Source organism: Panthera onca, chromosome A2 (assembly GCF_046562875.1).
Source record: "Panthera onca isolate mPanOnc1 chromosome A2, mPanOnc1 haplotype 2, whole genome shotgun sequence".
In the NCBI taxonomy this organism is placed as follows: Eukaryota; Metazoa; Chordata; class Mammalia; order Carnivora; family Felidae; genus Panthera; species Panthera onca.
In genome coordinates, this window is record NC_138340.1 from 35,747,052 (window position 1) to 35,772,158 (window position 25,107).

General features: G+C 39.2%; 1 protein-coding gene across 3 annotated transcripts in view; it reads left to right on the forward strand.

The window, feature by feature from the left end:
* Positions 1 to 24,703, forward strand: part of TAFA1 (TAFA chemokine like family member 1) — a 511,367-nt gene extending 486,664 nt beyond the window's left edge. For 2 of the 3 annotated variants that reach the window (XM_060631539.3, XM_060631540.3), the window contains 2 exons: positions 13,117 to 13,241; positions 19,018 to 24,702. In XM_060631539.3, the coding sequence (XP_060487522.1) occupies positions 13,117 to 13,241; positions 19,018 to 19,035 (143 nt within the window). In that variant the 3' untranslated portion in view covers positions 19,036 to 24,702. Of the gene's footprint in view, positions 1 to 13,116; positions 13,242 to 19,017 lie in introns of all 3 variants that reach the window. The other variant, XM_060631541.3, reaches the window with a different exon arrangement.
* Positions 24,704 to 25,107: the final 404 nt, after the last annotated feature.

Genomic DNA, 25,107 nt, shown 5'->3' on the forward strand with positions numbered 1-25,107 from the left:
CTCTTTTTATCTTTTTGCTGTTCTGATTGGATGATTTTTTCTTACCTTGTCTTCCAGATTGTTGATCCATTCTTCTGTATCATCTAATCTCTTGTTGATTGTCTCTAGCATATATATATATATATGTATACATATGTGTATATACATATGTATACACATATATATACATATATACATACATATACATATATGTATACATATGTATATATATATTTTTTTATTTCACTGGCAATATTCTTCAACTCTGGTTCTCTCATATTGTTTAACTCTTTATTGAAGTTCCCATTGTGTTCTCCACTCTTTGGGGAGTCCAGTGAGCATCCTTATGACCCTGACTTTGAATTCTCTGTCAGGTAAATTACTTCTGATTCATTATGGTTTTCTTCTGGAGTTTTATCTTGTTCTTTCACTTGAAACATACTTCTCTGTCTCCTAATTTTGTTTGACTTCTATTTGTTTCTCTTAGTTACATGAAACAACTACCTCTCCCTGTCTTGAAGGAGTGGCCTCATGTAGGAACCTCCACTATGTAGATTTCATGTGCTGACAGCTTTGACAGACCTCCTGGAGCTGGAGCAGGTGTGGGCCAGGGAAGTCCCAAGGTGCACCACACCAGGGCCACCCTGGTGGGTGGCTGAAGCTCCTGTGGGTGTCGAAATGGGTCCTGGGACAGGATACAACAGAGCAACTCTGGTGGGACATTTGGAGGCAGAACAGGTGTGGGCCAGGAGATTCCCCGGGCTTTCCACGCCAGTGGCACCTTGGTAGAATGGCTGGAGCTGGGGTGAGCTGGGGACTTGGGGCTCTCTGGTTTGCCTTGGAAGGCTGGCTAGGGTACCAAGACCCATGCTATCAAGGCAGAGGGGAAACGTAGAAAGTGGAGTTTGCCAGTGCCTCCCCCTCCAGAGAGAGTTCTAGCAGTTCCCCACCTTTGGGCAGTCTAAGGCTAATAAATGGATTGCCTTCACCTATAATCCAGCTGCCTTTGAAACTATTTTTTTTCCATTGTGTCCCAGGGCAGGCCAGTCAGTGCACTGGCCTCTCAGTGATACCCTTTCCTAGCTTAGATCATCATAGTGGGAGTGGGATTCCCATCATTACCATGTCTCTATCTATCCTGCCCTCCTCTATGTGGTGCCTCTATTGTTTGTGTGCAAAAGCTGTTCCGTCAGCCCTCGATTCTTCTTCAGGAGGAACTGCAGCATATGTAGGTTTAGATTTGGCGTGCCCGTGGAAGGAGGTGAGTTCCAGGTCTTCGTATTCTGCCATCTCGGTCACAACTTCAAAGCGTTTGGTATTACTGCAACTAAATGTTTAGGAATCGGGACCTTAAGATTTCTTATTTCCTCTTCTACTTTAAAACTCATATGTGACAGCTCTGGTTTGCTTTTGTGTCACTCAGACTGCCTATATCAAGTGGTGCTAAGCATAGAGTAGACAGCCTATAAATATTTTCTGATAAGGGAAGTTGAATTCTTCCAAACCATTCAGACAACTCCACACAAACAACCATGCTAGCTGTGTGGTATCTGTAGAGGAAAATAAGACATTGATTCTTATTTTCCAGTTCTCAAGGGGTTGGCAAATGAACGCACATGCTAAAGAGGTTTGGGGCAGTTCTTCTAAATTACAAAAATATTCAGTTATCAAATTATTTTGCCATTTCAAACACATACACAAGAATCACATTAGATCCGAGAGTGTTCTATGATCAAAGTTTACACATTTCATCCTCACATGAAAGGTAGGTTATGTTTTCTGAAGTTAAATTAATTATAATACACCTGAAGGTATCAGAGTCTCCCACAGAGACTGCATGAGCATAATCGCATTAGAGCATATTGTTCTCTTTAGCATATATCTATGAGACAGGCAGAGAAAGCATGGAGAGCCACAGGCTTTTCATCCAGGACTCACCCCTCCCAAGTTTTCCATGTTCTCAGTTGTAATTTACTCAACCACCCATGACATCCTAATAAAATAAGAGAAACAATGTGTCTTGTTCAATTCCCCATGATTTGGCTTCTAAGGCAATAGGTGAGTTCAGGGTTAGAGACACCTCTCTCCTACTTGCTATCAATTTTTATAGATCTGAAGAGACCTAAGAGGTTTTATGTGCCCTGTCCTTTTTCCCTTGTCTGAAGTCTCCATCATTGCCAAGAGCATCTCCCTGGGAGTTTGAACTTTCCTTTAATCTAATCCATTTAGAAAATGACTCACAATTTATTGAATAAAGTAGAGAAAATTGATACCTTTTCATTAGGCTGACAAAGTCTTTTTCACTGTTGGCATCTGAAATGTGTTTTCTATTTAAATTTTATTTATATCAATCTTCTCTAGTGGGAGCAAGATTAAAATGAAAGACCTTACAATCGGCGTACAACTTTCCCATTACTGCCAAGATCGCAAGCCCTAGTTTTGCAAAGGGACTTGATGCCAAGAATTTTCTGGGAATAATTTAATATTTGGGATCAGTTGCAAAGTGGAATCAACCAAAAGTGATATGTTAATGTATTAATAACAGTAAAAGTGGTTACTTTACATACAAAAAGAGGAAAATGCACTTAACTGACATTATTTTATTATGGTAAATCTGTAGCAATTTTAGTAAAAACTGTATTATAGAATTTAATAATGACCTCACAAAGTACTTTTCCAAATTGGGAAAATACTTGTATACAAATATATTCCTCCAGTGAGCCATTTCTATTGGAAGAACGCAGAGAGCTAGCACTCAAAAGATCTATACATGTGCATGTGGCTTAAAAGTTGCATATATATCTTTTTTATTCTGATTTTCACTTTGACTTAAAATACAGAGACATTTTGGAGTTCTTCCCCACAACCACATCCAGCGCCCCCGTTCTGTTACCATGAAAGTAAAAGGATCAGACAGCAACAGTGACCACAGGGAAGCCAAATTTCAAAGGGACCAACATAAATGCCTATTTTATTCTGAAATAGCAAGGTTCTCCATCTGAGTTTGCTAAGCCTAAGGTGTACGTGTGTAGTAAAGACATCCCATTTTTCAGGGACTTCCAAGAAATATCAAATTATAGGTGTGCCTAGGTGGCTCAGTCGGTTAAGCGTCTGACTTTGGCTCAGGTCATGATCTCATGGTTCGTGAGTTCGAGCCCCACATCGGGCTCTGTGCTGACAGCTCCGAGCCTGGAGCCTGCTTTGGATTCTGTGTCTCCCTCTCTCTCTGCCCCTCCCCCGTTCATGCTCTGTGTCTGTCCATCTCAAAAATAAATAGACGTTAAAAAAAATATTTTTAAAGAAATATCAAATTACACTAAGGAATGCAAATTTTTTTGTTGTTCTTTTTTTGTATTGGTGTAGAGCCTTCATTGTTTGACCTCATTAGTCTCTCCTCACTTGTTATAGCCCTCTTGGTTAGGTTTCTTTAAGGACAAATTGAGGCTTTGTTGTCATTGTTGCTATTCTACTATTTTAGGTCTATTCTATAGATAGTCAACATGGAATATGAAGACTGACAGTAGGCTGCGTTCACTAGCTAGCTAAGAATGTGTTTCTGTACCCCCAAAAGATAAGTAAATGCTTATCTTCACTAAATACTTCACTAAAATCGTTAAGAATTCTAATCTGGTTGATACAGCCCTGCAGAGAAATGGGTACTTATGGTGAGAAACAGTGTTAGTACAGTTTCTCTGAAGGACAACTTGACAATTTATGTACCACAAGTGCTGAACATTTTTTTTTTTACCTCGGGACTCAGAAACTCCACTTCTTGGAATTTTCCCTAGGCAAATAATTAAATATATTTGCAAAGATATATGCGCAAGGGTGTTGATATAAGCATCTTTACTAATAGCAAACGGTCAACCAACCAACAACAAAAAAAGAAAAATTTCTAACACTGAGGGATTGGTTAAATAAGATGCACCCCTACTAAGGAGTATTATGTGGGCCTTAAAATAATGCATTTCATTTTTCTAGACATAGGAAACTGTTTATGATTCCATGGTTAGGTGTTGAAGAAGGGTGGCAGGCAGTATGTGTGGAATGATCTTACTTTTATTAATAAAATTATCCTAGTTAGTATATGCATTTATTCAACCATTTAAAAAATACATATTGATGACCTGTTCTGTGACAAATATCCAGGTAAAGTAAACATGTCATGTGAATGCAGGGAGTAATGAGGAAAATCAAAGCAGGCGATAAGGGGAAAGAGTCAGGGTCAAGCGAGTGTGGATTATTTTAGGTAAATTATCAAGAGAGGCCACTCTAAAACAAAACAAACAAAACAAAACACAACACAGTTGAATTGTGGCTTATGAATGGGGGTTAATGGCAGTTTGGGGAGAACATTCCCTGGACAGAGGGTAAGCCAAATCAGAAAAGAGATTTACAGATTTGCAAAAGAGGTAGAGGGGCAGAGAGATTGATACAGATGGAGGGTGGGGGTGGGGCTGGTAGAAAAATACATGGTTGGAGAGAGAGGAAGAGCCAAGTAACATGGGACTTTGAAGGGCAGAGTAAGCAATGTGGAATTTATTCCTTGTGCTGGAAACCTTTGGAGAGTGTTAAGCAGAGGAATGATAGGAAATGATTTGCATTTTAAAAGATCACGCTGGATGCTGTGTCAAGAATAATCAGAGAGAAATTCTGGAAAAAACATACCCATATGTAGCAGTCTACTTCTGCCTAATGTGATAATGTTTATTTTCCTTTTGCTAATTATCTGTATGCTTTGAATTTTAGAAAAGAATATCTATTACTTTTAAAATTAGGGAGGAAAGTGGTGCCTGGGTGGCTCAGTTGATTGAGCATCTGACTTTGGCTCAGGTCATGACGTCTTTGTTGGTGAGTTCAAACCCCACACCCAACTCGCTACTGTCCCTCAGCATGGAGCCCGCTTTGGATCCTCTGTCCCCCTTTCTCTGCCCCTCCCACTCGTGCTCCCTCTCAAAAATATTTAAAAAACTAGGAAAAGCAAAGGTTTCTATGGTTGGCAAAAACAAGAACATCAGAATGCGTGTGCCTCCACAGAATTACACATCACACTTTACCATAAACCTCAGAGTTGCTCTTAAATGTTTTAAACATATAATGTTAAGTTTGAGAACACAGGAATGTTCAGTAGAAAATTTATTTAATAACCATGATTCTTTGCGCTCCTTCTTAAACTTATATTTAAAGTTAGGTAGACACACAAATGAAAAAACAGAGCTAGAGTTAATTTTACAATAAAACCACTGATTTAGTGAAAGCCTACCACCCTCCAGTGTTTGATTTATAAGTGAACGCAAGGATAGAATCATCATATAGAGAAAGTGCAGGCCAAGCCGGGAACTCCAGCCTTGGTGTCTGTAGCCCACAAAGAAGAATATCAGTACTGGCAAGAATTAGGAGCACTCCCTTGAGTGGACAAAAAAGTCTCTGCGTATTCCTTGTTACCAGAGCCGATAGTTTTTTTCAAAGCAGTACGAACTGCACCCCTACGGTCTGATAAGACAGCTTGGAACAGCCCAGGACAAGTAAAAGATTTCTTTACATTTTGTGTTTTATCTTGAAATTCCCCTGAAGCTAGGCATCTGCCTCACAACATGTATAATTGTTTGCTTTACTATGGAAACAACTTTGCTGATGACTTAGTTATTAAATTACTTCATCAAGGAAGACCTTTATTTGTTTTTTTTTTGGTGAGCATAGTGCCCATTCCCTACCTCCCTTTCATGTGGCTGCCATCACTTTGTAGGTCTTTTTCTGACTTTTTGTTGTTGTTGTTTGTTTATTCATTTGTTTGGTTGTTTAGATGCCACATATGAGTGAAATCATATGGTATTTGTCTTTCTTAGTCTGACTTAATTCCCTGAGCATAATACTCTCTAGGTCCATCCATGTTGTTGGGAATGTCAAGATCTTACTCCTTTTATTGCTGTATAAAACTGAATGAGAGAAGATATTGGAACTGATATAGCTAATAAGGGGTTAATATCCAAAATATATAAAAAGCTGACTCAGCTCAACACTCAAAAACCAAACAATCTCATTGAAAAGTGGCGGAGGACTCGAAAAGACATGTTTCCAAAAAAGACATATGGATGCAAACAGACACATGAAAAGATACTCAACATCACGCATCATCAGGGAAATGCAGATGAAAATCACAATGAGATATCACCTCACACCTGTCAGAAAGGTTTTTTAAAAAAAAAAAAAGAAAGAACAAGTATTGTCAAAGATGTGGAGAAGAAGGAACCATCACGCACGGTTGATGGGAATGCAAATTGATACAGCTACTGTGGAAAAGAGTATGGAGGTTCCCACACAATGGTCGAATAATTCCACTACTGGATATTTACCCAAAGAAAGTGATAACACTAATTTGAAAAGATATATGCACCCCTATGTTTAATGAGGATTTTTCTTACTACCATCACCCTGACAGTCCAAATCAGATCCACTCATTAGTTTCCCTAGTACCTTTTTCATAATTTGTCACTCTGTATTATCCCACCATTATATTTAGTGTCTATCCCCCGCAACAGACTGTAAGCCACTTTAGGGTAGGCTAGGAAATGTGTCTGTCTTATGTCTGCTTATGTCATTCACAGCAGTCAATGAATAACTTTTGAATGAATAAAAGATCATTTTTGTCTTCAAACACCTTCAAGGAAGATAAAATTGCCCCAGTTTGAAAAACCCTGGAATAGAATTTGTAGAAGGAAAGCAATGCTCATCACTCGTCATTAATTTCCTGTGTGCCTCTGAAATATGTTGTAGATGCTACTAATAAATACAGTCTAATTAGTAAAAAACTGGATATAAGCATCCCACAATTCATACAAGCTTCCGTTAAAGATCAGGCATTAACTCTCTGTGAAGGTAATTGGATGGATGCATACATAGCTCGATAAGGACACATGGATAAATAACAGTAATAACTGCCATCTGTTGCATATAAAGTTTATTATGTGTTACACCGAGATCCTGATCTCCTCTAAAATTTACTGTAACCAGTTGTGATTTTGTTTAAGTGCTTTTATAACTCAATAACCTGACACTTGACCTAAGAGACTTTCCAAAGCCATGCTGTCCAGAAGTGGTGGCGTTAGTTAGGATTCACACCCAGGTCCCTCTGTCACACACCCAAGAGCTTAGAGTCTTAACCATTACATGATGTGTCTGCCCTGGAGCTTATCCTTAAATGTGGGCTCACAGGAAAGAGGGAGTTGGGCATGGCTGCAGGCGACGGTATTCAATGCCTTTAACTTTCTGTTTACTTTGATAAAGACAGTAACACAGAGGGAGCCACTGCAGGTCTTTTGAAGAAGAGCATTGTAGCAGCTGTTCCAACAACCTGTGCAAAAAGGAAGGCGGGAGGGCTGTCCCAGCCTTCTAATGGAGTTCCAGCCATTGCCTAAATTGCATGACAGGTTGCACAAAAATGAGCCTGGAAATTTGTCTTGATTGATGTACTTATAACGTACTTCTGGGAACATGAATACAATCATATGTTCAACCATTTAATTTATGCTCAAACTCTTATAAGTCATAGAAGCAAGCTGGGTGTTTGGCATAATACCGAAGAACAATGGTTTACTCTCTCACTTTGTGAAGAACTGTGTTTCTGTTTTGGAGTGATTTTATTCTTTAGAATCATTAAAATGATGATGCCGATGATAATAATAGCTAATATTTATCAAACATTTATTGAATGCCAGATACGCTGCTAAGTGCTTTGAATGCATTTTCTCATGGCATTGTCACCATCCTTTGATAGAAGTATGATTTTTTTTCTTTTTCTCTTTCATTTTTTTTTATTCATTCAATCATAAATTGCAAACCTGCCTTGAGTTACCGTGTGCCATTCAAAGATGAATGTGATATGATCCCTGCCCTCAAGAAGCACACTGCCTGGTGAATAGACAGGCACACGAGCTAATAATTCAAGTGCGGTGTGGTTAAGGTTATGGCTAACATAGTTGAGTTATTGCCATATGGTTTCCTCAGTTGTTCCTAACATCGCTTTCAGCTCTGCCCTTCTTCACGGTTCTGGAGGAGGCATCCAAAATCAAGACCTATCCCTTCTGTTTGAATGCACCTGTGCTCATGTGGCATTTCAGCTACTTTCTTCTTCCTCCTTCCATCTTGTACATCACTGCCAAATCCATTTTCCCCCAGTCACCCGTTAATCATGTCTTCCCTTTGCTCACAGAATCTAGAATATTCAGTGACTTACCATTCCTTTGAGGGGGGAGGGAAGCCTGAGCTTCATGCTTTCAAGAACTTCCACAATCTTATTAAGATTTTCCCTTCCCGCTCCCAGCGTGAGCCTATTCTTCCTGCACAATAACGTGCTTCCTGCCAGAGGAGCACTTTGCTCATTTGTACCTCCTTACCATAATACATGCCAAAATGCCAATAGTGCCCACAGAGAGAGAAACCTTGAGCTAAGTCATAAGCTCTCAGGGCAGGAACTATGTCATGTTCATCATTTTATCCATGTCACTAAGCCACATAGTCCTTTGGCTGCAGAAAGTGCCCAAAGAACACTTACTAAATTGAGACCCAAACATTGTTTATTGGAACGATGAAAAGGGACTTTGGCTCTTTAATAAGATAATGTATATTTGCTGTATTTATTAACTCCACTGCTTCTCAGTACCTTGTTCTCTTTACGTGGTAAGATACCACAAAGTAAACAACAATAACAGCAACAGAAGGACTTCTCTATTTAAGACTTCTCACTGAAAATTGGATTGAGTCTCCTTTTACAGTCTCTCTTTTTTGCTCTGCAGCAATATGATGATATAAGGATGAAATCAAAACTCATGATTAAAGTAGCTTTAGTAATTTTAAGAATCTTTCAAGGAAAATGAACATTCTTGACAAAGTTGAAGATCAGATATTTTCCTGAACATGATACAGTAAGAGAGCGAATTCCAAACCCCAGGGTTAAAAGGGACCTTTAAGAGCCTCTTTCCTAATCATCATAGATAAGAGAGAGTTGGTTTTTGCAGCTGATATTTAATTAACTCTGTTCTTCTAGGGGATAAAAAGTCCTCACAGAAGTTATATGTCTACCTCACAAGTTTCTTGTGGCTTCAAAAATTATTCACTACTGAGACTTTCTGTTAAAATGCTGTAAGTAATAAAATCAAGCAATATGGAGCTCTGTCTAGGAAGAAACAAATATGATATAAACTAGCTATTATGCAACTCATTTTTATGTTAATTTTATGAGAAACTACATGTTTTGTATTTTCCTCAAGCGTTTGTATTTATATGAAATTTTTTTCAATAATAAGACATCAGAGAGAATTCATTCATTCACTCAGCAATCACATGTTTAGTAAGAGTTCTCTGAATCCTGAACACAAAACTATCATAAGTTAGCACTATAATGATGAAAAACAAGGATTTTGTCATTAACCAGGCCTGCATGTAGTGTTAATTCCTACACTTCCTACCTGTGTAAGCTTGGCCAAGTTTTTTAACTTCTCTGAGCTTCATTTTTTTTTTTTCATCCATACAATGGGTTCATAATAATACCCACCGTTAGGATTGCTCTGAAGATTAAGATAATACATTTAAAATTTTTTTTTAACATTTATTTATCTTTGAGAAACAGAGAGAGGCAGAGTGTGAGCAGGGGAGGGGCAGAGAGAGAGGGAGACACAGAATTTGAAGCAGGCTGCAGGCTCCAAGCTGTCAGCACAGAGCCCGACACAGGCCCGAAGTCACAAATCGTGAGATCATGACCTGAGCCAAGTCGGTCACTCAGCTCAACCTAATGAGCCACCCACGTGCCCCTAAGATCATACATTTTGAAGTACCTAACACAGAAACCCAGAAGAGGCCATCAAAAATGTCCATTATCGGGGCACCTGGGTGGCTTGGTCGGTTAAGCGTCCGACTTCGGCTCAGGTCGTGATCTCACGGTCCGTGAGTTCGAGCCCCACGTCGGGCTCTGTGCTGACCGCTCGGAGCCTGGAGCCTGTTTCAGATTCTGTGTCTCCCTCTCTCTCTGCTCCTCCCCTGTTCATGCTCTGTCTCTCTCTGTCTCAAAAATAAATAACGTTAAAAAAAAAAAAAAGATTAAAAAAAATGTCCATTATCATTTTTATTATTGCACTGACCATTGTAATTCAAGATATTTAGAATTATTTGTGCCTGCATTTTTCTTATAGATATCTCCATAAGAAAAATTATAAAGCCAGTTAAGTTGCATTAATATTGCATTTATTGATTAAATCTAATCAATCATTCCTCTTTCAATGATCTGAAGGTTTTAGGTGACTTCCAGTATGGGAGGAGAGAGCACAATTTGTAAATCCTCTCTGTGAATTTTTTTTGAAAATATTGCAGGAAATATGAGTATATGAAAAAATTAGGGGAAAAGACTATAGTTTGACCTAGAAGATGATGTGAAAGATATTAAAATGACCATGTAATGCATAAATCAAAAGCAAAATCAGTCTAATAGCATCTTTAGAAAAGCAACCCTGGAAGAATGAACTAGATCCCAATAAACCAGAGGGTAACGTCAAAGCATCCAACTCTGTTAAGGAGAAGCAAGTGTAATAGGAATTTTTAGAGATTACAGGCCAGTCTGGGGATGTTTTTATTCTTAGAAAGGCTTTCCTTTTTCCCTTTGAGTCAGTGGACCTTTACTCCCTTGAATTAAAGGTGATCTGTGGGTTTTGAGATGCATTCTTTTTCCTATTGTCTACATTTTCATTTAGAAGACATTAATGCTTAAGAGACAGAAACTGCTTTGTTAGCTAACAACAGAGTAGGTCAGCTCTGAGAGGGCAGAGAGCAACCTCAAGAAGAAGGAACAGCGTCCTTTAGAAGAAAGTTAGAGATGCTAAAGTTGACCCCACTGGCAGTTGTTCATTATTTGTGTGCCTCTGTGGGAAAAAAAAAAAGTCACAAACCCTAAATGGAAGACTGTCTGGAAAGGCAATTTCCCATCGGAGCTAAGATCAGAGGCTTTCCATTCTTGTTGATGTCGATTCAGGGCAGCAATAGTGAAATATTAGGTGGGATTTCAGGGGACAAGTGTGGCAAATGTCACCAGCCTGTTGCTGCCTGAGTGCTAACCGAAAGGACGCTTCCGATTCTAGGCTCTCAATAAACACTGCCAAACCCTGGCTTTTATCTTAGGTTACTGGAAGCTTTGCAATTTATTTTTGTTCCCTTTTCAACGCTACATGTGTTTTTCTTGCTGCCAAAGTACAGGCTTCTCTCATTTAACATCGTCACCTATTAATTCACCTAAATAAGGTCTCTTTTACCTGTGACTGGAATCTTCCCTTATTCCACATGCTCATAGAGAACCCTGCTATTGAAAAGAAAGACGCTCTTAGCTCTCATAATCATTTTGTACCCTGTGGAGAATTTGTGTCTTCTGTTACTACTCCATGTTTTACCAAAATATCACGTTGTCTTGCATACGGATGGACTATTTAGGAGATTTTACTTCCTATACTTGCGTGCTATATTCCAATGGAGATGCATTTTATGTGGTTCATTCTGGTCCGCACATAAGGTATAAATCAAGCAGAGGCAAAATTACCCTTGAAAAATTCCTTAAATTGACCCGATAATGAAGTAGACATGATTTTGCATATAAGATCAAATTTTGCAATCCATACGCTGGATTCCAGAGGAAGGAAAGTCCAAAGTAAGGGTCTTGTAGAAAGAAGAAAGCTTGAATATGGGCAGACGTCCCCATGTCTGTTTAAAAACCATTCTGTGTTGGGGCGCCTGGGTGGCGCAGTCGGTTAAGCGTCCGACTTCAGCCAGGTCACGATCTCACGGTCCGTGAGTTCGAGCCCCGCGTCAGGCTCTGGGCTGATGGCTCGGAGCCTGGAGCCTATTTCAGATTCTCTGTCTCCCTCTCTCTCTGCCCCTCCCCCGTTCATGCTCTGTCTCTCTCTGTCCCAAAAATAAATAAAAAACGTTGAAAAAATAAAAATAAAAAAAAAAAAAACCATTCTGTGTTTAAATTAACAATCTAATCCCTCTCTCCGACTGGGGACTTATAATGTACTCCTGCTTTGCTTCGGGATTTACTTCATTCCATTTTAATAAGAATCCTCTGTGATGTTAACAGATGTCATCTGGCCTCTTTGTCATTGTGAGAAGGAAACATCAAGGTGGGGACTCCCCTCCGGCAGGTGTAAGAGGCTGAAGGCGAGTATCTCTAGAACTAGGGTTCTAGTCCAGTGTGAAAACAGGCAATCAGAAAGCACGACACAAGAACCACTGGCAGACGTTTTGAGAATTTCGAATGGCAGAAATAATTCTTCGCTCATGAAGGCAGTAAGGAAGATGTGGAGCTCCTTGACTTGGGTGGAGTGCATCCAGTCGCTATTTTATAAAATCTTAAAACAAAAACCAGACTGTGCTATAAATACATCCACTCAGTTCATCGCCAGCTTCCTGTTGTGGTCATCTCTGATATCACCCTGCAAAATAGGGCTTTTTTTATCAGAGGCTCAACTTTGGAAAGTTCGACCCACCTCATATCAAACATCAACAGGAAATGCAGCTGACATGAATATACCTGTGATTGTAAACAAATACTTCTATTTATTAATAACCCTTAGTTTTTATTTTGCAGATTTTCTTTTATGGTTCCAGTCATTTCATTTTTTTTTTCCTGTGGGTAGGCCTTTGAAATTCTCAAAGAAGGCCCGAGGCTGGGGGATGAACCCTAATGCCGGGTGGATAAACTGGCCTTTCTGAAGGAATAGCTCTATCATTCTGAAGGGCAGTTACTACTTTTGTCCCCTTCCCTGAAAAGGAAGAGTAAAAGGTCCTCGGTTTGTGAAAACATAAAGTTTTCTCCAGAAAGTATACCTCCCAATGCATAGATTTTCATCTTTCAGGGTGCGAGGGTGATTTCTGACAAACTGTTGCTTGATAAAACCATAAAATTAGAAAATCAGATTTGCTCTGTAAGACCGGTAAATGAAAATATTACTTTTCTTCATAGAGAATTCTTAGCCGGCCCTAGAAGGTTCAAGAGAAAGTAGCGTGCTTCAAAGAGAATGAACACCTAGAGGGTCACGTCACTGGTGCCCACGTTGTTTGGATGAATTGCAAACACACTTGTTTCCTGTTTTTGCACAGCCTCCATAGTGATTGGGAAATGGTGGTGTGAGATGGAGCCTTGTCTAGAAGGAGAAGAATGTAAAACACTACCTGATAATTCCGGTTGGATGTGCGCTACAGGCAATAAAATTAAGACCACAAGAGTAAGTGTATTTCTTTCAAATATCTCATGCATGTTACCAACCATACTGTGTTGCCTTTGAGTTGCACAACAGCATCCAGGGAAGCTTTTGAACAGGAGATAAGAAGACCTTTTCCCTGACAGAAAACATTCTTAACTGTTCATATCAGTGTCCATCCAGCAACAAGAAGTTAGACATGGAACTTGACTTTTCCCTGCTGAGCAGTTTAGCGTTTGTGTGACTGGGTCACAAATAAAGCTGGATTAGCATAGCCAAAAGGAAGAAGAACGGTAAAGCAATTAGTCGCATAATTCAGCCAACTACTACAGTGCTCAAAATAGATAATAAAATAAGAGTCCTGCCTAATTTGTCCAGATGGTTTGCGGGAGAGGGCTGCGTTTAAGTACAGCCATTTTCTACATGTTCTTTAAAAGAATTATTTGATGATCTTTTAAATGAGCGAAAAGTTTTTGTGATGTGAATTATCATTCCTTGGTTTCTGTGGTAAAATAAGGAGCTATCTTCAAAATACATAACAACCTATATGGTGAGGCCATCCAACCCATGAGAATTGATATCATGTTGCCAGAGCAGTTTGGAAAAGCCCAGGTAGGATAGCCATTGGCCCTGTAGATAATAGATCATGGGAAAGTATGGGAGTCCTAAAGAGGGCAGGGTAGAAAGTGTAGCTCAGAGCACTTAAGACAGTATTTATTCAAATGTAGTACAATATTTTAATTACATAATAACAATCATGTCAATATTTTAATAACTAGCATGGTTTTATGTATACATATCATGTGGCTCTCAGCCCTGTTGTGTGTATATGTGTTTTAATGTACTGGGTATTGTTGAAAGCCAGATCCACCAGTTACAAATCCCAACATGCTGAACTTGTAGCCTTCCAAAAGGGTGACTCAAATTTAAAAGGTCATCTCTAATTCCCACCCCTATATAATAAGTCTTAAATTGATCTTTTTTCTCAGCATTATCTTCTCAAGAAATAACATTGGTACTGGCAGGCTCGTGATACAGAAAACATAATATCTTATAAAACATATCTTTCATACATAAGATAATGGAGACTCTTCTGCATATCCAATTTCATTGCCTATATTGACTGCATTAAGCAGTAAATTGTTATACCTCATTGGCTTGTGGCCAAGAGAGGTTCCTGAACCGTCCTAGCTTGTTAACATGCATTCATACACCTGAGATGCTCAGCTTGGATTATCATATTTCACTTCAAAGAAACAGCCTCAGGAGAGATTATTCAAAAATGAACCCAGTTCATGACACTTACCTCCAGAAACCATCTTCATTAACTGATGGAGAGTGGATTTCATATTTCCCTTTGGTTACATTTTGCCTGAAACTAATTTTACGAAACAATCTGAAGACGCCCTTCCAAGTCAGTTTTCAGATACTCTGAATTATCATCAGTATGATTGGAATTCGATCACCATTGTTTAAAACAGGTTGCTGATGTATTTTCTGCCAAAACTCTATTTCCTCTTCCAAATGATAACTGATCTCCCTTTATTGAATATAAACCCTGCTCTTATGGTTTCTCCAGACCTGAAACTCAGTCAAGAATAAGAATACAAGTCAAATTACTTCAGGGTTTGAGTATGTGAGATTCCAAGGGTACCAACTAGGAGACTCTTTGGAAAATAGAATATAAATAAACAAAACACAGAAATTGTTAATGCTACTTTTTATGACTATGTAACACTCTTTTTATTGGCCTCTGTAGGGTATATTTTAAAACACTGTGAATACATCCTAGACATTTTCTTTCCTCACAGAAGTACAGTGCAGGTCTGATCACAATAATAGAGGCTGGAGCACAGCCTCTGTGTTTGCTACTGTCCTGGGTGGGCTGAATGCAACCCGACAGTTGAGTATACAAGAGAAATAAATCCCCCATGCAGTTGGTTTGAAAGCAGAGGATGTACCTGTTCTGATATGTGCATCCATTTCAAGCGAGGAAATAAGAGGTTGCTCTACAGTCGTGTGAGCAACACATCACTCAACTAATAAATCTCAACTCTGTCTTTAGAGAAGGAAAAGAAAACACTAAGCTGTACTTTTTACACCTTGAGAGGACTCAGACATTACTACTGACTTAAATTTTCTCCCCACTTCCTTACAAAGAAATTCACAGTGAAATAAGCACTTTTAAACACAAAGGCACCAATTAACTTCAGCTGATACATACAGGAGCTTTCCATTCTGTATAAATGGCAGGCCAACACCAGTCCTTAGATTATAGGCTCCAAAATAGGTTTTATGTTAATTTTTCTAGTATGCCCCATGTGTTTTTCCCTGTCACAGTGTAAATATGCCTGTACACTTCAAGTATTGACTCTGGCAGTTTAACTTTCAAAACAGTTGAATAAACAGATGCACTTTAATTGTGAGTCATAGGTTTTCAATGTTCTACTCTTATTTAAGAGGTAATCTTTAGGATAAAAAATTCAAGTTCTTCTCAAAGAGGAAAAATTTTTTTAAATCACCTCTTTGGTTCTTACATATAAGACTGATTCAAAGAGAGTGGTCTCAGTAAAAACAAAACAAAACAAAACAAAACAAAAACAACAAAAAAAAACACAGAAGAAACATCCCCAGATTGTTAACGGCAACTGCGAGTTTCCGTCATACTGTTATTTTTTAAAAGTAACGCCAATATGAAGATATTTGCAAGATAGAGTCCTAAGATGTCATTTTCCCTATATAGGTTTTTTCAAAACCTTCCTATTATGAATTACTTCCCAAATAATCACCCTGAGTCAAAATTCTCAGCAGTCTGTGCAATGTAGATAAACAAAAGATGTTTCAAAGTGTGATCTAATTCAAAGTTGCATGGTGCTCATTTTTTAAGGCTGGTGGAGAGTAGAAATTCATTGTTTGATTTAAAGGACCAGGCACCCCAGAATATGAACTAGCCAGGACAACAGGCCACAGTCTGAAGGAGAACCTTGGGGAAACTAGATCTGGGTGACAATATAACCTACAGAAGGAAGGAGAAAAGATAAGTAGAATGAGGCACAGGCTTCCCTTTCAGGAGACTGGAGAGAATAAGTCTTAGGAAAGAGGAAGCTTCCTGAATGTCATTTTACGGAGAGAAGGTAGTCACCCTTGGGAAGTTTTCCAAAACCCAGCATGGGGTACAATAAAGCTGGTGCCAGAAACCCTCCTGGGAAGAAGCCTGGTACATCTGGGTGAAGTTTCATGGCTAGATTTTAAACTACACCTGCTCGACCATTGCTTCAATTGTTTCGTTGAATTATTTTGTTGGTAGTTTGTGGCAAGACAAACCAATCCAGATATTCACAAGAGGTAGTTTCCTATGGTTTTACATAAATATTGGTTTATTTTTTTTCTTTAAACGTAACATAAGTTTGAGGGGCCCCTGGTAGCTCAGGTCACGGGATCCAGCCCCATGTCAGCCTCCATGCAGGGCGTGGAGCCTGCTTTAGACTCTCTCTCTCTCTCCTTCTGCCCCTGTCCCCTGCTCGCATGTTCTCTCCCTCAAAAATAGAAATAAAAATAAAAACATTTCTGAAAACAAAAAAAAACGCATAAGTTTGAAAGTTGGGGGCGCTGTTGGGAAATTGGCTCTACAGATTTTGGATTTGCCACTCTCCATAATCAGATGAGCTAATTCCCTATAATCAATATTATATTTAATGTATATGAAATAATAATACATAATATGCTATAATATAGTACATATTTAAAAAAAATAAGCTGGGGATGCTGTATCTAATGCATTCAGGAAGAAATGTATATACTCTGTGCATTCAAGAATAATGCTTTAATTTATAAAGACAGACTTGCCCCAGAGGAAATAAGTTGTTTGACAATGCTGTAATAATTCACATATAAAAAGGGAACATTGGCTTTGGGGGACATAACAAGGCAGGGAATGAAATGAGGAGAAAACCAAAGTCACTAGGAATGCAAAATTAACAGGTTAAAATAGAACATAATCTGGTATAATACCTGGGAAATTATCAAGCAACTTTGGATTTCCTTCAACCCAATATGTTAGTGTCTTTCAGACTCCTGGGAAAATGAGCAGTTAGATATACACAACATAGAGTCAAGTTCCATTCCCTAAAAGGCCGTGTTAGACTGCCCATCTCACCACAATGGCTGTCCAGCCAAACTGATGTTTCACACAAATGCACTACTGTCATTTGCCCACACTCACCTGGGCCCATCCTCCTAACGGTGACTCTGACCTCACATAACTCCATCCATTCTCATCAGCCAGTGTTTTTTATATTACAGAAGGGCAAACTTCCAGCTGTGACACATCCCAGCTTCATCACTCAAAATTCCATCAGGTGTCAAGGGTTATAAAAGCCTTTACTATCCTGATGTTCAGACCATTTTGTATGAACTAGCTTTAAGAGAGAAGGGTAGGAGGGAGAGTATAGATTTGGAAATTTCCAGAAGGAAAAATAAATCAATTTATGCCGTCACAATTGCCCCTGGGTCCAAGTGAACTCATCCATTTCTTTGGCCAATAAATATATTTAAGCCTCTGCTCTGTAAAGTTAATGTGTGAAGGTCTTGGGATGTGATGACCAACCTCCTGTTCTTACATGGAGGATAGGGCCTAAGGTTGGGTAGTGCGGGGTAGAGATGGTAAGTTGATAGAGATAAAAGAAAGGCAATCCATTTCAGTTTTATAAATGTCACTTTCTCCCTCCTTTTGGTGAAAAATAAGACAGTGGAAACAGGAGGTGATACACATTACCAGAATGTAGGAAACCAAGGTTTGGAAGAATCTGTCATTTCTAAGGAGAGGATAAAAAAAATAATAAGTGTGTGAAGATTTCTTACACATGCTGCCCATGGCACAACCAACTTTTGAAAGGCAACTTTATTACTATTCCTATCCAACCTTAAAATCTTTTAATGGACTCCACCCCTGGACCCAGAACACTCAATTTCTAAGACTATAAAGAACCAAGAGATTATGAAGAAAAATGCCTATTCCTAGAACTCTAAAGTAGAACCTTCAACTCTATTAGAATCATCATTTCTGCCCTAAACCAGTGACACTCTGTGCATGTATCCTGTTGAATGTTAGAGTCTTTGGGCCATATTCAAATAGATTAAATGGCATCATTCGTTATAGGAGTATGCTCTTGGTTACTCTTGAATACTATGTCACTGAGAGGGAGAGTTCCTCAACCTGCAAAGCCCTCCTGTGTTCCTAAGAAAATGTGTTCGAACCTTGGCAGTGACTTTACCTTATGGCCACCCCTCTACCTGTCACAGCAAGGCAGCTTGACAAGGTCATGGAATGACCTACTCAGTTCAAATTCTCATCAGACATAGAACTAACTACATAATTTGAAGGGCCCAGTACAAAAATGAAAACATGGCGTCTCTAGTTTAAAAATTAGTAATAATTTCAAGACTTCAATAGAAGATCATTAAATGGAGTGTGGGGCCCTTTCCAGCACAGGGCTCTGTGCAACTGCATATGTGACATGCTCATGAAGCCAATCATCGTTATTCATTGCTCCAAGAGTCCATTTCCTCGGTTGTGGCAAAATAACTTTAATGAACTGATAAAAATATGATGGCCTGTCAGTGTGCTTTTTTATCACCATTTGAGAACTACGGTTGTAGACTAACATTTTTGGCTTCAGATCACTTGAAAGAAGCCACATACTAAAAATTCAAGATGTCCTCATTTTCTGCCTAGTCACCTTTCTTTATGCCTTCATTTTGTTCTTTTCTCCCTGAAATTTCTTTCTGTCTTTGGTTTCAGATTCACCCAAGAACCTAATGGAAGCATTTGTTATAGTAGCAAAGGAAAACCACCTCTGCAGAAAATACATTTTAAGAATTTAAAACATCTTACACATTACAAGCCAAATGGATTTCTTATTTGCACTTTGACTGGTTACCAGAAAATCACAGTGCTTTTACTGTGTGTCATGAAGTATCCTATAGTGAGAAGACCCTGCATTTTTGGCAACACCATGGAAAGTGGGTTTAAAAAAAAGGGTTTTCTCCATGAAAATTTTTGGGATTACGAAGAACGATCAACTATCTTCTAATTTGGATCTATAGTTACTTTGTACCATTTTAAATATATGTATATATATAATATTTTGAAATATTATATATTCTCTTCAAGAAATGAACAATACCACAGTTTGAGGCGGCTGGTGTACCTCTTTGAGTTTGGATGTCTTGTTTTGTTTTGTTGCATTTCTTTTTCTCTTGGCGAGGAAGACATGTGCCCTTCTGAAATTTCAACATGGCACTCACGCTGGAAGGCCAGCTACAGGTGGACTCCTGGAATCTGAGGCATCGTAACAATACTGAATCGAGAGCTTCCTTCTGTTTCTACCAGATGGCCCAAGGAAGCACATCGTCCTGTTTTATTGCTTTCTACCCTGTGCAATATTAGCATGCAAGCTTGGCTTACATAACCATACTTTATATTCAATTGATATATAATAACCATCCTAACCTCTTCCAGGAAAGTATTTTTAGAACTACTAGCTTTTCCACAGATAAGAAAAATAAGAATTCTTGAGGGAGCTGCTCCACCGTGCTATTAAGACTCTGGCAAAATTATGGTAGAATACGGATCCCTGTATTAATAAGTTCTGTAAATACAATGTCTTAAGGCTTTGTATAGCTGTCCTAGACTGCAGAAATGTCCTCCAATGAAATCCAAAGTCTGGCATCATTAAGTACATAGTGCTGTAGCAACAAGTCTTATCATGGTACCTCTTTCTATGTTTGATTTGCTTTTTTCATGAGTATTCAAATCTCTTCTGGTGAGATAGGAAGACCATTAAAGCAATTAGGTTTCAAAATGATCTATGTGACCAAATGCTGGACAGCCCTATTAAAGTGGTAAATAACTTCTTTCTAAACCTACTTGTCCTCTTTATTTGCCATTTATTTTTCCTGAGTCAGTTTTAGCCAAATCCACAGAACACCCTGCTTAGAGACTCGTAGTCACCCAGAATTTTTCCATGACGTCTTTGCTACAATCACAGCCAATATTTCCAACCCCAGTATTCTGAAAATCAGAAATTCATTACTATGACTGCTGTGTTCTCAGCCAGCAAGATTAAATGTCAAATCCCATTATTGGGTTTCTGTACTGGTCACTTGGACAATACATATGGGGCTCCCATCCCGAAAAAAGAAATTCTTGTCCATCTTCTCTTTCTAAAAGTTACTCAGATAATGATTATAAAAAGGAAATAACTACTTGTTATCTACCTGGGATAGTGTAATAGTATTATACATTCCTGTTGCTTAACCTATCATATTGCAAGGATATCTACTTTTTCTCCAAAGCCTTCCCTCTAGAATACATGTTTTAGGGCTTCGTATTAGATCACCAGCACATTTGGCCGCCTAGTTTGGAGTTTTAAAGTTAAACCTCAGGTAATATCCAGAGGCTCCTTAATGTCTACCAGTATAACTTGAAGTCTGATTGAATATGTAGATACTCTAATCAGATAGATGGGTTCTCCATCTTGAATGCCTATAAAAGCATCCAGAAATGGAAATGGAATCCTAACTACAAAATCTAGGCTTTCCAAATACTTTCACAAATATTTGCCAGAAGATAGCATAAGATTCAAACAACCAAATCACAGTCTCTTGAATTTATGGTCCCTTTCCGTGTACCGAGTAGTATATTGGCAATCGACTTTCACCTGTAATTTTCAGAGTAACAACTGAGATCCTAAATGCAAAGAGTGACCTAGAACGGTACATCCCAAGATGGGGAGGAAAAAACCTCCCTAATCAAATATATTGGGGGAACATTTTTAATAAAATAAACAGACATATTTACTGAGGAAATTTTCAGAATCTTTAATGCACAAAAAGTGTTGTATGTCTTCAGGAAAGACTAAAACACGGGGAGCAAAGTAAAAATCTTCCCAAATCCAGGCATGTTAGGTGGATACTTGACTAATGGACAGCACATCCCTGCCTAGTAAGAAGGTACAAGAAATTATTTCTCTGTGAGGATATATTCACTGCCTTGTTACATCTTCAATTTTTTCCAAGAGCACCAGCAATCTGGATTTTTATGTAACATCTCCTAACATTCTTAAATAAGAGGAACTAATCTGAGATGTTTGCTATTAAAAACTCTGCAAGCATTGTTATTGCCCCAAATTCCGTGATCATGTAGTCTTTTCTATGAGATTACTGTTTCCTGGAATACCCTGTTAACAGCATTGGTCCTGAATGGAAACTCAATGTGAAGTTTGGCCTCGCGCATACAGACCCTTCTCATAATTTACGATATGAGGAACTCACAGCTTCTCCTCTTCTGTAACCAGAGCCTGTAAGTCAATGAAAGAATTAGTCTAGAGGCCCACATCTGTCAGTTCATTTCGTAGTGGTTACTTGATGCATTAGCCTCCCTTGGAAAGGCCTGGAAGAAGAGAGAAGGAGAAAAAAAGACCACATCAGAATCAGGCAACCGTCCCGTAAAACCGTGCAAATATTTGTAAATGTCATCAAATTCAATTTGGATTTATCAAGTCCCTTATACAAATGTGTGAACCGTCACGATGTGTTTAAATTGGACCCACCCCAGTTAGGGGGGGATTCAGTAGCTACCCCATGCCTACATGTGTGGTTTAAAAACTTTTATCATGTATTGCTGGTAATAAAGAGCTCAGTGTGGTATGACTAATAATGATTTTGAGCTTGTGCACCAAGGATGATGAATAATGTCATAACATAATTAGAGCAAATGGAAAGGGTTTCATCCAGACCCCGTTTCTTGGTAAAAAAGAAAATATGGCTCATTTCATAAGACAGATTTGCCAGTTAGGTAGAGCTTATTTGTTGACTTTTTTTGCCTGATTAGATTTATCTATTAATGGATTTGGCAAGCACACCGAGAAGTTTTGCTACTTGGCTCTATTCCATTATCGAATGATGAAGAATGTTTTCACCAACACACAATCCAACATCCTTTTTCTGGTGAAATCCAGTGTAACTTTCACAAAACAGTATGGTGATTTTATACTGCGGCATCTTATGCTACCTTGTCATTGTCACTGATATAAGTTATGAAAGGTATAAAAATTGTTTACATGAGGAGATCCACACATTCCTCACGTGGGATATGCACTGCGTCCCAGGAGGTTAAATAGCATGCCATAATATGAGTTTTTCTTTTAATTAAGCTTGACACTTTCATTTCAAGATCTCTTAAGGTTTCCTTGACAAAGAAATGTACCGTATTCCTTTTAACGAGCTGTCTGTCTTCTAAATAAAAGGTTTAGTGTCTAGCAAATTCTAGGGCTAACCCACCTCCATCTAGTTTATAAATGTGAGAAAATAAGATAAAAGATGTACTAAGGAAAGGGAGGACTCAGGACTAATGGCAGCAGTGATCGAATCAGATATCCTAGTGCCCGTGGACCTCAGACAAACTGTTTAAAATAGACTCACGTTCACACTTAAAAGTAAATTAAGAAGAAAGACACACGCGCGCACGCGCGCACACACACACACACACACACACACACACACACACACACACCCATCTCATGTTAAAGATTTAAAACTTTTAGGGGCACCTGGGTGGCTCAGTCAGTTAAGTGTCTGACTTCAGCTCAGGTCATGATCTCACACTTTGTGAGTTCGAGCCCCGCGTCGGGCTCTGTGCTGAAAGCTCAGAGCCTGGACCCTGCTTTGGATTCTGTGTCTCCCTCTCTCTCTGTCCCTCCCCAGCTCACACTCTGTCTCTCCTTCAAAACTAAAATCAATTAAATAATTTTTTTTAAGATTTAAAACTTTTAGGTTGAATAAGCCAGGTGTTTTTTTTTCCTTTGTAAAACTTCTCAGAGGCATATCAATGGAAGCATGGCATGCTCACATCATTGGTCAGTGAATGGCTCTCATCTGTCTGTTTGTTATTTAATTTGTTTCACTTTTTTGAAAAGTGTTAAGCCCTCCTTTATTTTTTTTTGGCAGCTAGTTGCATTATTTTTAAAAATAATAATAGCCAATCCTTACACAGGAAAGCTAGGACCCCAGACATAACTGACTATATTTATAGACTAGGCACTGTATCTGTAGCCCTAATTCCCACCTGTTGAGAGGCGCTAACCCAAGAATAGGCTCGCATGAATGTGCTGAGGAAAACCTGAGGCCAGACTTGCCGTAAGTCAGTGGTTGTCAACCGTTTCGCCAAGTTACATGGATGCGTGGTCATACCTCATGAAGTGGGCTGGAAGTGGCTTCTTAGTATTAATAAAGTCTGCAAATATGTCTTGGAAGGAATTATAATTGGCTCAAGGGTAGTTCTCAAACAAGGCCTAAGAGGCATATGTGCCTACGGGAGCTAGTCAGGAAACACAAGTTAATTAACAAGGGTCACCTGTTCATGCGTAGGGCCACAGTGACGAGACTGGCGATGGGACACCACGGTTCCAGCAGCCAGCATTTGGTCCCAGACTATTGTTGCCATGCAGCAGTAGGGAGCCGGGGTGGCCCAGTTCTTCTGTTTGTTGTTGTTTTGCGAAAATCCAGAAACGCAGAGGCCTGTATGAATTCTCTAAATTTCAGATATTTATAACACATTGGATTTGCATTAAAAGAAAGTGGCTGAAGACTCTGTTCTGTCCATGAAATAACAGTCTGCAAATCTGGCCTAAAATTACGTGATTCCCATGGATTTGCATTATCATGTGCCTCCTCCGGTGGCAGAGAAAGCAACGGAGATAGAGCTTGTTTGAAGATCATTGCGCTTAACTTGCCGACTGCTTTACTTTTCTACGGAAAATACTGTGGGTGCAGCAATAGAGACCAACTATCCTTGATCGGGATCATGCCGTGGTCACACAAAGAGGTCTTCTGCTGTCTAGAATGGAGTAAATTGATTAATCTGTAGATTTCAGCTTGGGGGCCACGAGCTGGTGCGGGAGTAAACTTTAGGGACTGGAAGAGGGCAGTGCAAGCTCAGCAGATCCCAGCTGCTGGTGGTAAGAGATGTGAGAAGCTTGTGCGTTTAATTTGAAGAACGTTACAAATTGGGTGCCCAGTCAGAATGGCCTCTTCTCTCTGCTTCCGTGTTCCACATACCGCTGCCACACATGTGGGTTCTTGAGTTCTTTGCCCCTGATCTGGATCCTCCCCCAGATTTAGAAACTCTCAAGGTTTCTTGCCCCTCCCACCTGCCGCTCACTTCGGCATGGCTACTTTTCTCCTCTCTTTCACATTTCAGGCTGATAGGGCACTGTTTTTTGGGGGGAAAAAAGCCCTAAAATGTAAGCCAGAAAAGTCCCCCCCAAAGATTTAAGTCCTTGTTCTCCACTTACAACCTAGAAAATCCTATACCCTCTCTGAGTTTTCATGTCTATAAAGCAGAGACTGTGCACAAAGTTTAAAGGTTATGGGAGGTCCAGGGAAATAGAGAAGATGGAAATGTTTTATAAATGGAAATCAGTACGTAAGCATGATTGTTTTGTTGTTCTTTCAGATTCCTATGATTATGTGTCACCTAGATGCTACCTGTGTCAATGCTAGCCCCACTCAAGGTAAACCAAAGAACAAACTTAGATAAAACAGCCAAAATGTTATTTCATATTCTCTTTCTAGAAAGTTAAATGTCTAGACTGATCTTGCTCCACTTTGTAGGATTTGCCATTTGCCCATTACCACTGGCTGCTGTCTTTAAACCACTGGAAAATGTCAATGTAACTTACTCTCGAGCAATGCCATTGATACAAGCAAGCAATTGCAGGTTGGAGAAGGCACCTTGCTGGTGTCCAGAATGTTTATCCAGTTGATAACGATCTGAGCCATCTGGTACATAAGACAGTTTTCAGCAACTACACACGATGTTATTACCTGG